Raw genomic sequence first — 14,242 nt, 5'->3', positions numbered from 1 at the left:
GTCTTCTTTGAGAATGAAGGACAAACAACAACAATAACAAGGGTATTTAGATAATATTTGGTATGTGGGTTGAAAATTTTATGTTAAAGAATAAAGTTAAATATCCAACTCAATTCAGCAAGCTGTTGACATGTATCAAGTACTGTGCTGGGTATTGATGATACAAAGATAAGAATGAAACAATTCCTTGCTCTCAAGGAGTCTATATTTCTTTTTCTTCTTTCTTTTTTTTGGGGGGGGCGGGGTGAGGCACTTGGTGTTAAGTGACTTGCCTGGGGTCACACAGCTAATAAATGTTAAGTGTCCGAGGCCAGATTTGAACTCAGATCCTCCTGACTCCAGGGCTGGTGCTCTATCCATTGTGCCACCTAGCTGCCCCAAAGAGCCTATAGTCTACTAGCAGGAAACCAATTTTATGAATAAATTCTTCACATAGTTGTATGAATATGCAATATCATGCTTGAGAAATAGACATTGAGCTATGATCCTATGTATATCATTGCTTGTGCCATGGTAACTTAACCTTTCTTTGTTATAAATATAGAACTAGGATTTCAAATTCAATTTACTTGACTTGGTTACTGTAGCTACAGATTCACATTTTTTTGCTTCAGGTGCAGATTTTTCAGCTGTACTCAAAAATTCCACCCAAAATTAGGAAATTTGAATAAATAAAGGATTTATTAATGGTTATATTCCCTTTTAAATTGAAGTCCAAATCATTTAAAAATATTCCAGCAGTTTTTAAACTAGTTTTTAAAGTTGCTTGTTAAATGTTTTTAGTGAATAATAAATGGATGAATTGGCATATACATGTGTGTACATATATATATATAGTTTGTATATAATCTAACTAAAAATGTTTTTGAGGCAGTATAACATCAAATGTCATTGATTTTTTTTGAAATTCAAGTGAGAAGAAGGGTATCTTTCTTCAACAAAAAAATGGCTTAAAATTGGCAGATAAAGGACAGGAAATAGGCTATATATTACATAAAGATGTTCTCACACTCTAAGGAATGTAACAGATTTGAAAATCTAACTATGAATTTTAATGAAGAGGTATGCTTTCAATAGGCTTTTTTCTCTGTCCTATGTTGTATTGGAAATGACATTGTGCTACTTTTCTTGACCAGAAGGATATTCCTTATCTTAAATATTGAATTTTAAAATTAACATTCTTTAAAGATTATTGTTCCTCCCCTTTGTAACATCCATAATTTCCATTAAAACTCTGTTCAAATGTCACTTGCTATAGGAAATTCAGTCTATTATTCATATTTGCTAGTTTTCTCTCCCAGAAAAATTACTTTGTGCTATTTACTTTGTGTTAAATTGTCTGAGTAAATGGTTTTTCTGGGGGCAGCTAGGTGGCGCAATGGCTAAAGCACCAGCTTTGGATTCAGGAGGACCTGAGTTCAAATACGGCCTCAGACACTTGACACTAACTAGCTGTGTGACCCTGGGCAAATCACTTAATCCTCATTGCCGCGCCCCCCCCCAAAAAAAAGTAAAGCTTCTTTGTAATTGTTTCATGACCAAAAAATACTATTTTTCTGAATCTTGAAATATTTGCCAGAAGTCTTTTCATGTAATAATCTATCCTTCAAGCTTACACATCTTACATGTAACTTTATTTTTCTACTATTACTTTGTACATTTTTAAACCAATAAAAGAAACCGTGTGTGTGTGTGTGTGTGTGTGTGTGTGCGCGCATATGTGTACGTGTGCATGTATGTTTCTACTGATAAATGCATTTGGTTATTTGATGTGGTTAGTTCAATGAAAATTAATAATGTAATAGTCTTTCACAGCCCTTGTTTCTATGTTACCTACAGACCAAGTTAAATTTAAGTAGGAGCAGACACTCAAAATATTTTATATTAAACCCTATACTGCTCTTGTTAATGTGGGGAAAAGGGTCTAAAGCCTAAAAATCAATATTAGAAACTGTTTCCTATTATTTAAATCTGCTGCTTGAAGGTTTAAATAGAAATACTTGAACATGGGGTTTTTGCTAATAATAACAGTAATGATAAAACCATGAATTTGGAGTGGAGGAACTTAAGTAAATAAATATAGTCTTCATAAAGTTAGTGACTAACAAAGAATGTGGTCCATGGTTATGGATATTTCATAGTAAATAGCATACATAAGCATCTTTATCTTCATAACCATGTATTATCTGACATCTCAAATACAGCCAATAGTCAGTACCACATTTTCAAAAATACTTTTCCAGGAAGGATAATCATGTACCCTTACCAAATACCAAAGCAGCATTAGTGAAAATGGAGCCACTGAAGAAGAATGAGAATATTTATCTGAAGCTACTCATTAGAACATATTAGAAGTTTTTTGTTGTTGTTGATAACTTAATTGAATAATTTATTCCAGGTCATTTTTTCTTACCATTCAGTGACATATTTTTCAGACAGTGCTTCATATTTTTTGTACGATTGTAAAAGGATTCTTTCTTGTATAATTTACTCTTACCGATGATACTATATTTAAAAAAAAAAAAGTGGGGCAGCTAGGTGGCGCAGTGGATAGAGCACTGGCCCTGGAGTCAGGAGTACCTGAGTTCAAATCCGGCCTCAGACACTTAACACTTACTAGCTGTGTGACCTTGGGCAAGTCATTAACCCCAATTGCCTCGCTAAAAAAGAAAAAAAAAGTAATGCTATCATTAGTTTTTACACATTTATCCCTCTTCTGTCTCCTCCAGAAAGGGCCATTCCTCATATAAAGAATAAAAAATAGATGGAGAAAAATTCATATAACTAACCAACTCTTCAACTGACCCATTATTGAGTCAACACCAGTGACTACCTCTCACCTCTAGGATCAAATATAAAATCCTCTCTTTGTCTTGTAAAGTCTTTAATTACTTGGCCTCTTGCTCTCTTTCTAGTTTTCTAATACCCTACTTTCCTCATATACTCTGTGATCTAGGGGTGCTGGCCCTCCCTGCTCTTCCACATTCTGTGTTTTCCCTGGTTGTCCTCCATTCATGAAACTTTCCCTCTTGGCTTCCCTGGCTTCCTTCAGTCCTCAGCTAAAGTGCCACATTCTGCAAGAAACCTTTCCAAATTTCTTCTTAATCATAGTGTCTTCTTCCTTCTGTTGATTATTTCCAGTTTACCCCGGCACTGTGTTAAGTTCTGAGGATATAAAGGAAGATCAAAACACTTGTCCCTGCCCTCAAGTAGCTCACATTTTAATGGGGAAAACAAACTGCAATCAATTATGTACACGCAAGATGTGTGCACACCTACATATCTGCCAAGAGGAATCATGCCTCACCAACCACTCTCTGAAATTATGGTTAATCATCAAATTGATCAGAGTTCTGTTGTCTTTCAATACTTCGTCATTATTATAATCATGTAAATTGTTTTCCTGGTTCATCCAAAGTTTTATCAACTCATTCAGATGTTCCCAAGTTGTCTGTTATGGTACAAAAACATTCCATTATATTCATATACCAGGTTTTGTCAAAACTTTCCTCAGTTCAGCTGCTTTCCAGAATGATTGTACCAAATCACAATTCCACCAGTAATGCAGTAGCCTTTCCTGTCTTTTTCTTTTTTATTGTGAACTTAACAATCATCAGCAAATCTTATGTAAAAATTACAAAAAGATGATTGTATATGAAATTGTGATTTATTACATGTAGAGGGTTTTTTGTTTTGTTGTTGTTGTTTGGTTGGGGTTTTTTGCGAGGCAATGAGGGTTAAGTGACTTGCCCAGCTAGTAAGTGTCAAGTGTCTGAGGTTGGATTTGAACTCAGGTCCTCCTGAATCCAGAGCCGGTGCTTTATCCACTGCGCCACCTAGCTGCCCCCATGTAGTTTTAAGAAGTATATTAAATTTAAGATAGTTACAAAATTTCCTCACTTACATCCCCTTCTAAATTTAGTTTTTTTCCTGTGAATTTTAAAATATTTTATTGATAGTCTTAAAAACTTTTCTTTTGCATCTTACTCACTATTTATTAACTCCACCCCCAGGAGGATAGCTCTACCTTGTAATAAATCAGTATAGACAGGCAAAGTAAATCAAAACATTGGCCATGTCTGAAAATTTCTCATTCTGCTCCTCTAGTCTGTTACTTCTCAAGAGGTAGGAAATATCTTTCATAATTAGTCTTTTAAATTCCTGATTGGTCACTACTTTGATCAGTGTTGTCAAACTGAAATAACAAAGACTTACCAAAACAGTAAAAACTAGGGTCTTTTAACCAAGATAAGATAATTGCAGTCTGGGGCCACCATATTACACCAAAGTACTGGAGTGGCCAGAAGGGGCAGGATTAAATACATTTCTACAGGGAGAGAGGCTCCTGGGAAGCAGTGTAGGGAAGCTTATGAAGTATGTCAATTGTTTTACATAACAACTGAAAGTCTTTACAAAAGGGGTTGGGGGGAGGACATCTGATCAGAACATCAGGCTTGAGCTCCAGGAGCAGCTATATGAAAAACTTATTTGGACTTATTCCAATCTTGGGATCATTTGGAATTAGGTAGCCCCTTCTGATGTCTGCATTTGACATTCTTTTTAAAACTGATTTCCAAGAGCAGCTGGGTGGCACAGTGGATAAAGCACCGGCCCTGGATTCAGGAAGACCTGAGTTCAAATCCAGCCTCAGACACTTGACACTTACTAGCTGTGTGACCCTGGGCAAATCACTTAACCCTCATTGCCCTGCCAAAAAAAAAAAATTTAATTAAATTAAAAAATAAAACTGGTTTCCATAGCCCTCAGGCAGTTTGTAACTCTAGGATCAGGCAAGGTCAGCAGCAACATTTAACAGTGTCTTTCCAAATTGTCTTTTACATTATTGTGCTACTTATAACTTGTTCTCCTGGTTCTGCTTATTTCATTTTATATAAGTTTTTGGAAATTTCTGTGAATCTATCACATTTATCATTTATTAAGTTTTTTAAAAATGTGGTTGTTGATAGCTGCCTATTCAAAGTTTTCATATCTTGCTACATTCCCTATAATGTGACCATTTTCGTCTTTTATAATCTTGGTCAATTTTGCTGGCTATGAGTTGAAACCTTCAGATCAATTTTGATTTTCCTCTATTTTATTTTTTTTTTTCTTTCTTTTTTTTTTTTTTTTTTTGTGGGGCAATGTGGGTTAAGTGACTTGCCCAGGGTCGCACAGCTAGTAAGTGTCAAGTGTCTGGGGCCGGATTTGAACTCAGGTACTCCTGAATCCAGGGCCGGTGCTTTATCCACTGCGCCACCTAGCCGCCCCCTTCAGCTCTTTTCTTAAAAGTGATTTGGGGTGGGGAGGGGAGCTAGATGGCTTAGTGGATAGAGCACTGGCCCTGGAGTCAGGAGTACCTGAGTTCAAATGTGGCCTCAGACACTTGACACTTACTAGCTCTGTGACCCTGGGCAAGTCACTTAACCCACATTGCCCCACCAAAATAAAACAAAAGTGATTTGGGACAGTCTTTCATATAATAATATAAAAGTTTGATCATTGAACCATTGGTTCTAATTTAATATGTGTAAAACTGAACACATACACAGGTTTTTCCAACTATCCCTTCTAAGTATTAAATTACCATTTTGCAATTATCAAAATTCTATTCAGGTTAATTTGCATAATTTAAAAAAGTATTTAAGGGGATAGATGCTTGGGTGAAGAAAGAAAGGTAAAACAGGTGCCAATTGTGGACAGAATTTCAAAAGATAAAATTCTGTTTTTCTCATGTGCTTCTTACAGTCATAATGAACGGAAGGTGACCTGCAAGCATCCAGTCACAGGACAGCCATCACAGGACAATTGTATTTTTGTTGTAAATGAACAGTAAGTACAAGAATTTATTATGAAGTGCCTACTTTCCTAATTCATCACTTCCTTTAAGATTATAATTGTTAATTTAGAGAATGAAGCTTTTGTTTACATTCCACACAAGATTTTATTAGTAAAATTTGCCTTCCTAAATATTTGTACTCAGGTGAAACTGCCAAAACTAATGATTTTGTTTGATTTCTTTGGAATAGCCCAAGGACCTTCAAAGATTTTATCATGAAGGCTGAGATTTTATAAATTGTTTTAACTAATAAAAGGGGTAAGTTCCTGGTTTGTTGTACTAACATTTAACTGATAACCTTCAGTTCAACAAACATTCATTAATATCTAACTATGCTAACACTGTGGCACATGAAGGATCTAAAAAGATTGAGACATAATTTCTTAGGTAAGGAAGGAAAAGTCTTCTCTAGACTAAGATGGTAGTGTGAATGGAAAGATTTTAAGAGATATTTTTAGACCTCAAAATCTGTAGAATTATCTTTTAATCTACTTTAATCTTTTTTTTTAAAGTTCCTCCTAGGTAGGTTTAGACATGATATCTGTTGCATAGCAGTTAGCTTATTTGCAATGAAGACATTTGACCCCCAATGATTTATATGCCTAAGTGGGTTTGGGGGTCTTTTTGCATGCGTACCATTTACCTGAAATGAAGATAATTAATTTCCCTATGTTTTACTAAAGAAATTCATTTTAGCCTTTGGTATTTTAATGGATTACCAAAGGCAGTGTGTAATTGTCCACAATCAAAGTAGGCCAGGGCAAATTGTGGTTCACTTGGCATGTCTGCAATAGATGTATTTTGTCATTCTGAAGGTTGCAAATCCAGATCTTCTCCTGTCCACTTTGATATTTGAAATGAGGCAACTAAATATTAACTCTTTCATTTTTATTCCCTGCCATACTTAGTACAGGACTTGCACATGCTCAATAAATATTTGTTTAATTAAGAGTAAATTTTTGAGTGGGAAGGAACTCAGATTTTAGTACATTATTCTGCAAAAGTGACTTGTTCAGTTTCATCCCCTTGAGTACCAAAACTTTTTTCTCAGTTTTCTTTCTTCCCAACTTTTATTGATGTCTTTTCCAAACATTCCTGTCGTTTCCTTGTACTCTGCAATAAGAACCATCCATTATGACAAAAAAGTACAATTAAGTCAAACAAACCAACACAGTAACCACCTCTAATAAATCTGCCAAAGGACATATGTTTCATCATTATTCATCTAGAATCAATATTGATCATTGCATTAATTTGAGTTTTGATGTTATTTAGTGTTGTTTTCCTTTACATAATTGTGGTCATTGTGTATATTGCTCTCTTGGTTCTGCTTACTTTAGCTGTCTTTGACCTTCTTTTATCATATGCCTAGTAGTGGTGTTCCTTTCCATTAGTATTTTGATGGAAATCTTTTTGAAATTACTAATTCAGTTTGCCTTTTGTCTTACACAGTCTTTTCAGGTATTGTGAGAAACTAGGGCTGCTTCTGAATTGTGGCAGTGTGTTACTATCAATTTGAGAGAAAGTTATATGGGAAAAAATCGTGAAAGTGATGATCAGGAAGAGTATCAAAATAAGAAAGAACAGAGAAATTATGAGATTGTTTCTTTAGCACTCCAATTGTCTATTTTGTTACGCTTTCTTTTTGCACAAAAAAAGGTTTATGTCAAAATTTTATTAACATCACACTTTTCCTGCTCCTTGGTTTTGTTAGTGTCATGTTTGTAGCCAATAAACCTGTGTTCTAGCTTTGATCGGACTTCATGGACAATTACATAAAAAAAGACCTGCATAGTCCCAGCCTAGCCTTGGCTTCTCCATTTCATAATTTCTTGACTTCTATCCTAAAGGCCTGATAGTAGCAGTAACTTCAAAAGTTTTAGTAAGAAATATTAAATAAATTTTACTTTAAATGAGTATATATGTCAGCATCAGTTTTTAAAACACATTAATGGGGGTTTAAAAATGGATTGGTGGGGGGGGGTGTTAAAATACATTTGCCTTGGGGCAAAAAAATCATTGCTTTAATGAAAGAGACTGCAATGTAATGATGGAAAGCATTATTTAAAATTCTCAAGATGTGGGTTCAAATCCCAGATCTGTCACACACTAGTTCTGTAACCCTCAGCAAGGGTGACTTCATTTCTCAATGTCCCAGGAAACTCTAAGATAATAAATTGTATAAAAGATGCTAACCTGAATTGGTGGAGGGGATTAGTTTATACTAATGAAATCATGATTTTTCTTCTTATTCTTGTGAATTTAATTTTGTTCATGGAAAGCATTTTTAATGTGATACAGTCAAAATTATTATTATTATTATTATTATTATTATTATTTTGCATCCCTACCCCTTCCCTGGTTCTCAGTTTTCCTGCTAGCCATAATATTTAAAAGTTCCTAATCCCATTTTCCTCTAATTTGTTATGGAGTGACTAGATTTTGAGCATATTTAGCAAACAGTACATTTTAGTGTGGTCCTCTTTTCTGCCAGACTACTTTTCCATTTTCTCAGTAGTACTTGGAAAATAGGTTTTTCTTCAAATGTTTTATGTTTTCAGGTTTATCAAACATTGAGTTATTTGAGTTTGATTGTTTCTGATGCTTCATTATCTAGTTTTTTTCTTAATCTTCTGATCTTCTTTTGTATTTTTAACTTACTGAATATAAAAAAAAGCTAATAGCTTATTTAGTGAAGATTATAATTTGCTGTAATTAGTTCAATAGGGTACTTAGACTTTACAAAAGCATTTAGTGGAGTTTCTTTAGACATTGTTGTGGACAAGATGAAGAGATGTTTTTGAATAGCTGGACCCAAACAGGAGTTGTTCATGATTTGAAGACAACTTTCAAGGAAATCTCAGCCATGACCTTGCAGATATATGCCTAATCCTTTGTTATTTAACAACTTAAAAAGAAATGTTTGAGTTGAATTTAATAGGGGGCATTTTGGAAGTGCCTCAGATCAATAATGTCAAATTTATATAGAAACAGTGGCCACCAATCCATACATAAGGATCTCTGTGGATCCTTAATATTGATTTAGTTTTTCTTATGTTTCTTTTTATTTGTTTTGTTAAATATATTCCAATTACATGGGGGGGCGGGGCAATGAGGGTTAAGTCATTTGCCCAGGGTCACACAGCTACTAAGTGTCAAGTGTCTGAGGTCACATTTGAACTCAGGTCCTCCTGAATCCAGGGCCAATGCTTTATCCACTTCATCACCTAGCTGCCCCCTCCAATTACATTATAAGCTACTTTGGGTAGCAGTCAGGAATGTTGCTGCTGTGTTTGACACCTCAGCCTCAGAGGACTTTGGAATTGCAAAGAAGGCAAAAGTTTGATTTTTCAGGAGAACAAATTGGAGACATCTCGAGGAGAAAGAACTCTAGCCAAAGGATGGAGAAGATATCCAGCTGAAAGACCTTGGTTATTAGAGTAAAAGGGAAAGGACTGAAAAGAGGGGTAAAGAGAAACAAGAACTAAAGGAGAATGAGAAAGTAGTTGGTAAAACAAATTAGAAAAACAGACAGGCTAAGATTATTAGTAAGAGGAAGGAAAGGAAATTTGGGATGTTTGTCAAGTTCTTGAGGTGCTAAAGAGGTTCTAAAATAAGGGATTCTTAACTTGGAACCTGTTAATCTGCATGTTGTTTATGAAAAGATTTAAATGGAAATTTTCATATTTTGATGATGGTGTTTTATGCTGATATATTTTCTTTTATGCATTAAGGGATTTGTAGGCTTTACCAGACTACCAGAGGGATCCATGACACAAAAAATGGTGAAGAAACCCTACCTAGAGGCAGTCAGTGTTAACTGATTAACGTGCTAGGTGCTACTGTAGGCTCCCAGGATACAAAGACATAAACAAGTGAACTAATCCTGGCTTACAAGTAGCTTGCGTACCATCAGGGTAGGTAACCCCTTCACCCAAGTACATGCAAATAAATACAAGGTAATTGTATGGGAGACAGCTGGGGGTCTAGAAAGGCCTTTTGTAGGAGTGTTATTTATTCTATCACTAAACATTCTCATGACCATATTAATCATATTTAGGAACTACTGGTTACTAAACTCCTGCTCAGAACTTGAACAGAATTTTGAAGGAAGCCAGACATTCTAAGAGGTAGAGGTGAGGCAGGAGTGCATTCCATGCATATGAGACACAGTGACTAAGTGACTTGCCAGGGTCACACAGCTAGTGTCTAAGGTCAGATTTGAACTTAGGTCCTGATTTGTGGCCCAGTACTCACTCCATCCACTTTGCCACCTAATCTACCTCTAAAATTACGTGCTGGATAGCCATTATTAATGGAGCTCAAAAGATGAGAGTTATATGTATCAGCAATGATTAAACCCATGCAATTTAATGATACCACCAATCAAGCAAACATTTATTAAATGCTCATGACAATGTGATTGCTGCTGGCAGGAAAACTCCATGCCACCATCATCAGTGCCTATGCTCCCACCATGACAAACCCTTATGAGGTCAAAGAAAAATTTTATGAACACCTGGAGACCCTTATCATCAATGTCCCAAAAGAGGACAAGCTTATAATTATGAATGACTTCAATGCTAGAGTAGACTCAGACTACCAGACACAGCAGGGTGTCCTTGGGAAGAATGGAATTAGAAACAGCAACAGCAGTGGTCACTTAGTGCTGAAGACTTGTGCATCTCATGACCTCATCACCAACACTGTCTTCCATTTACCTAAGCACAATAAAACTTCGTGCATACCCCCTCACAGCAAACAGTGGCATTTAATAGACTATGTAAGGTGAAAGGACAGACAGGATGTGAGAGTGATAAAGGCAAAGTGCAGTGCAGAGTCCTGGACTGATCATAGATTTATCCTCTCCAAGCTAAATATTCACCTACAACAAAAGCAGTGGTCCCAAGGCAATATGACCACAAGAAAACTTAATGTTGCAGATGAGAGCACTTCTCTGAGAAGGAACCGCTTGTTGCTAACTTGGAGGGAAAATTGAGCCAACACAAGGTTGGCAGCAGTGGAGCAGAAAAGGAGTAGACAGCTTTCAGAGATTTGGTGTACAGTGCATTTTCTCACCTGAGTCAGAACACTCACAAACATCAAGACTAGTTTGATAAAAATGATGGGGAAATTCAGAAGCTGCTAAATGAAAGACAAGAACTCCACAGGGTTTACCATCAGGATAGTTCATCTGTGTCTAAGAAGGCAGCATTTAACTCTATCAAAAGTAAAGTACATGGGGCAGCTAGGTGGTGCAGTGAATGAAGCACTAGCCCTGGATTCAGGAAGAACTGAGTCAGACACTTGACACTTACTAGCTGTGTGACCCTTGGCAAGTCACTTAACCTTCATTACCACCACCACCACCCAAAAAAAGTAAAGTATAAGCAAAGCTTAGAGAGATGCAAGATTCTTGGCTCAGTAAGAAGGCAGATGAAATTCAGTTTTATGCTGATATTAACAATTCAAAGCGCCTTTATGATGCCCTGAAGGCTATTTATGGGCCAAAAACATGGTGCATCTCAAGTACTCAGTACTGATGAAGCCACATTGATTAGTGACAAGGCCATGATCCTGAAGAGATGGGCTGAACATTTCCATAATATTCTCAACAGACCATCATCAATCAATGCTGATGCCATTGACTATTTACTTCAGGTTGACAATCAACCCCTCTCTAGACAGATTTTCAACAGAAGAGGTTTTGAATCCATTAGGCTCCTCTCCTATGGAAAAGTGCCTGTTGCTGATTCTATTCCAGCAGAGATTTACAAGGTTGGAGCAAGGTTTTGCTCTTACAAAAGTTCACTGAAATCTTTAGGCTTATATGGCAAGAGGAGGTTATCCCCCAGGAGGATCCTCCATTGTCTACCTCTATAAAGGTAAAGCAAATAGATTGACCTATGACAATCACAGAGGGTTCTCTCTTAGTCTGGCAAGATTCTTGTCAGAATCCTCTTTAATAGGCCGATACTTCACCTAGAAGGTGGTCATCTACCTGAGAGCCAGTGTGGTTTCAAAAAGGGTCATGGAATGGTTGATATGGTATTTGCTGCCTGACAACTCCAGGAGAAATGTCAGGAGCAGAACAGGTCTTTATGGAACATTCATAGACCTGACCAGGGCCTTTGATACTGTCAGTTGTGAGGGCTTATGGAAAATTATGTCAAAATTTGGTTGCCTGGAGAAGTTCATCAGTGTTGTATGTCAGTTTCATGACGGCATGTTTGCCTGGGTTCTGGATGATAGACAGTGCTTTAGCACTTTCCCAGTCACGAATGGAGCTAAACAAGGTTGTGCACTTGTTTCCATGCTTTTTAGAATGATGTTTTCAGCCATGTTGTCAAACACCTTCAGTGAAAATAAACATGGCATCCAGGTCAGCTACCGCACTGATGGTAAATTCTTTAACTTGAAAAGGCTACAAGCCAAGACTAAAGGAGAGGGAGTGTTTGTGCTTGATTTTTTGTTTGCAGATGATTGTGCACTCAGTGCAACCTCTGAAGGTGAGATGCAACAAAGTATGGACCAATTCTCTGCTGCGTCTGATCATTTTGACCTAACAGTTAATGCTAAGAAAACACAGGTAGCTCCATCAGCCAGCACCACACCATCCATACATGGAACCATCAGTTACAGCAAATGGAGAAGTTTTGAATACTGTGGATAAGTTCACTTACTTTGGCGCAGTATACTTTCCAGGGATGTACACATTGATAATGAGGTTAATGCTCATATTGCCAGAGCTAGCTCAGCATTTGGGAGTCTCCAAAGTAAAGTGTGGGAGAGAAGAGGTACTAAACTGACTACCAAACTGATAGTCTACAGAGCCATTGTGCTGACCTCATTGTTGTATGCCTGTGAAACCTGGACAGTATACCAATACCATGCCAGGAAACAGAATCATTTCCATTTGACTTACCTTAGGAAGAGTCTAAAGATCACTTTGCAGCATAACATACCAAACAGTGAGGTCCTCTCTTGAGCTAAACTGCCAAGCATTCAAACTCTACTGTAGAGAGCACAACTCTAATGGGCTGGCTACATTGTTTGAGTGCCAAATGTATGCTTGCCTGAAAGACTATTATATGGAGAACTCACAGAAGGCAAGCACTCACATGGTGATCAGAAAAAGTGATATCAGGACACTCTCAAGTTCTCGAGAACTTGGAACTGATTGCATGACATGGAAGACACTGATACAGGATCGCTCAGCATGGCATGCCCTCATCAGAGAAAGTAAAATGGAAAGAAAGTCCCTGCCTTGGAGGAACTTACATAGTGTATTCTTTTGCCAAGAGATATGATATAGGGAGAAAAGAGAAGAGGAGCAAGAAACCTAAGGATACTTAAAGGGTAAGAGACTGAAAAGTGATAAGAGGAAAATGAGAGAACAATGTCTGGCAAATCCCACAGAGAGATAAAGGAGTTGGAGGACTTGGGAAAGCCCATCAGATTTGGCAATTATGAGATGCTTGATAACTTGCGAAGAGCAGTTCAGTAACAATAAATGAAGCCGAACTCTGAGAGGTTAAAATACAAGCAAGAAGAAAGTAAGCGAAGACGAATATAAAGAGCTTTTTCTAGGTCTTTGGATGATAGCTTGACCACATGATAGGACAAATGAAAGAGTGCAAGAATGTCACAGAAAGAAGAAAGGGAAGGACTATTAAACAATTAGAACAACCACCACCACCAAACAAAACAAAACACTGAGACTTTCCTTAAGTGGAGAAAACTTGCTCTGCTGAGAAGTGTATAACAATTGGAATGATGCCACCTGCTGGAGAGCTACTGTAGGAAAGCTCTGCCATGAGGAGAAGGCATCTGAGGGCAAGCCATGTGGTCAGTTCCTTGGCGTCAGGAAGTGACATTTGCTCATGTGTACTGTCTGTCAAAGCTACCAGCCAATCAACTTGAGGAGCCTCCCATTTCTGGGAGGAGGACACAAAGTAGGAAGCATATATTTATCAAATCTTATCAAATGATTATAGCTAAATCTGATGATTTGTGTGGACACAAATTATACTTCTAGCAGAATCAAATGGGAAATTGAAGATCTTAGGCATATATGTGGTCTTTTAATCACTTGTAACAGTGAAAAAGAAAGAGATTCTGAAAAGAAAAGCAAATTTTGGAAATGACCAGCTGGTTAAGAAGATGATATTTGAGATTTCTTTTCAGTCTTTGGTTTAAAATATAGACAAACAGGGGCAGCTAGGTGGCGCAGTGGATAAAGCACCGGCCCTGGATTCAGGAGGACCTGAGTTCAAATCCAGCCTCAGACACTTGACACTTATTAGCTGTGTGACCCTGGGCAAGTCACTTACCCCTCATTGCCCCGCAAAAAAAAAAAAAAAAGAAAGATCATGAAGAACAGGAGAGGTGCCACAGGATTGGAAA

The 14,242-nt window shown here is 37.1% G+C and overlaps 1 protein-coding gene across 38 annotated transcripts in view; it reads left to right on the top strand.

Moving 5' to 3' along the window:
• PLEKHA5 (pleckstrin homology domain containing A5) overlaps positions 1–14,242 on the top strand; it is a 192,828-nt gene that overhangs the window by 69,183 nt on the left and 109,403 nt on the right. For 37 of the 38 annotated variants that reach the window (XR_006353167.1, XR_006353166.1, XM_043965267.1 and 34 more), the window contains one exon: positions 5,746–5,829. Coding sequence is in view for 34 of the 38 variants with exons in the window: in XM_043965267.1 (XP_043821202.1) it covers positions 5,746–5,829 (84 nt within the window). In the remaining 4 variants the exon portion in view is untranslated. Of the gene's footprint in view, positions 1–5,745; positions 5,831–14,242 lie in introns of those variants that run through there. The other variant, XM_043965288.1, reaches the window with a different exon arrangement.

The sequence above is a fragment of the Dromiciops gliroides genome, chromosome 5 (assembly GCF_019393635.1).
Source record: "Dromiciops gliroides isolate mDroGli1 chromosome 5, mDroGli1.pri, whole genome shotgun sequence".
Taxonomy (NCBI): Eukaryota; Metazoa; Chordata; class Mammalia; order Microbiotheria; family Microbiotheriidae; genus Dromiciops; species Dromiciops gliroides.
Note: the sequence above shows the minus strand (reverse complement) of the source record. Positions and strands in the feature narration are given on the sequence as shown.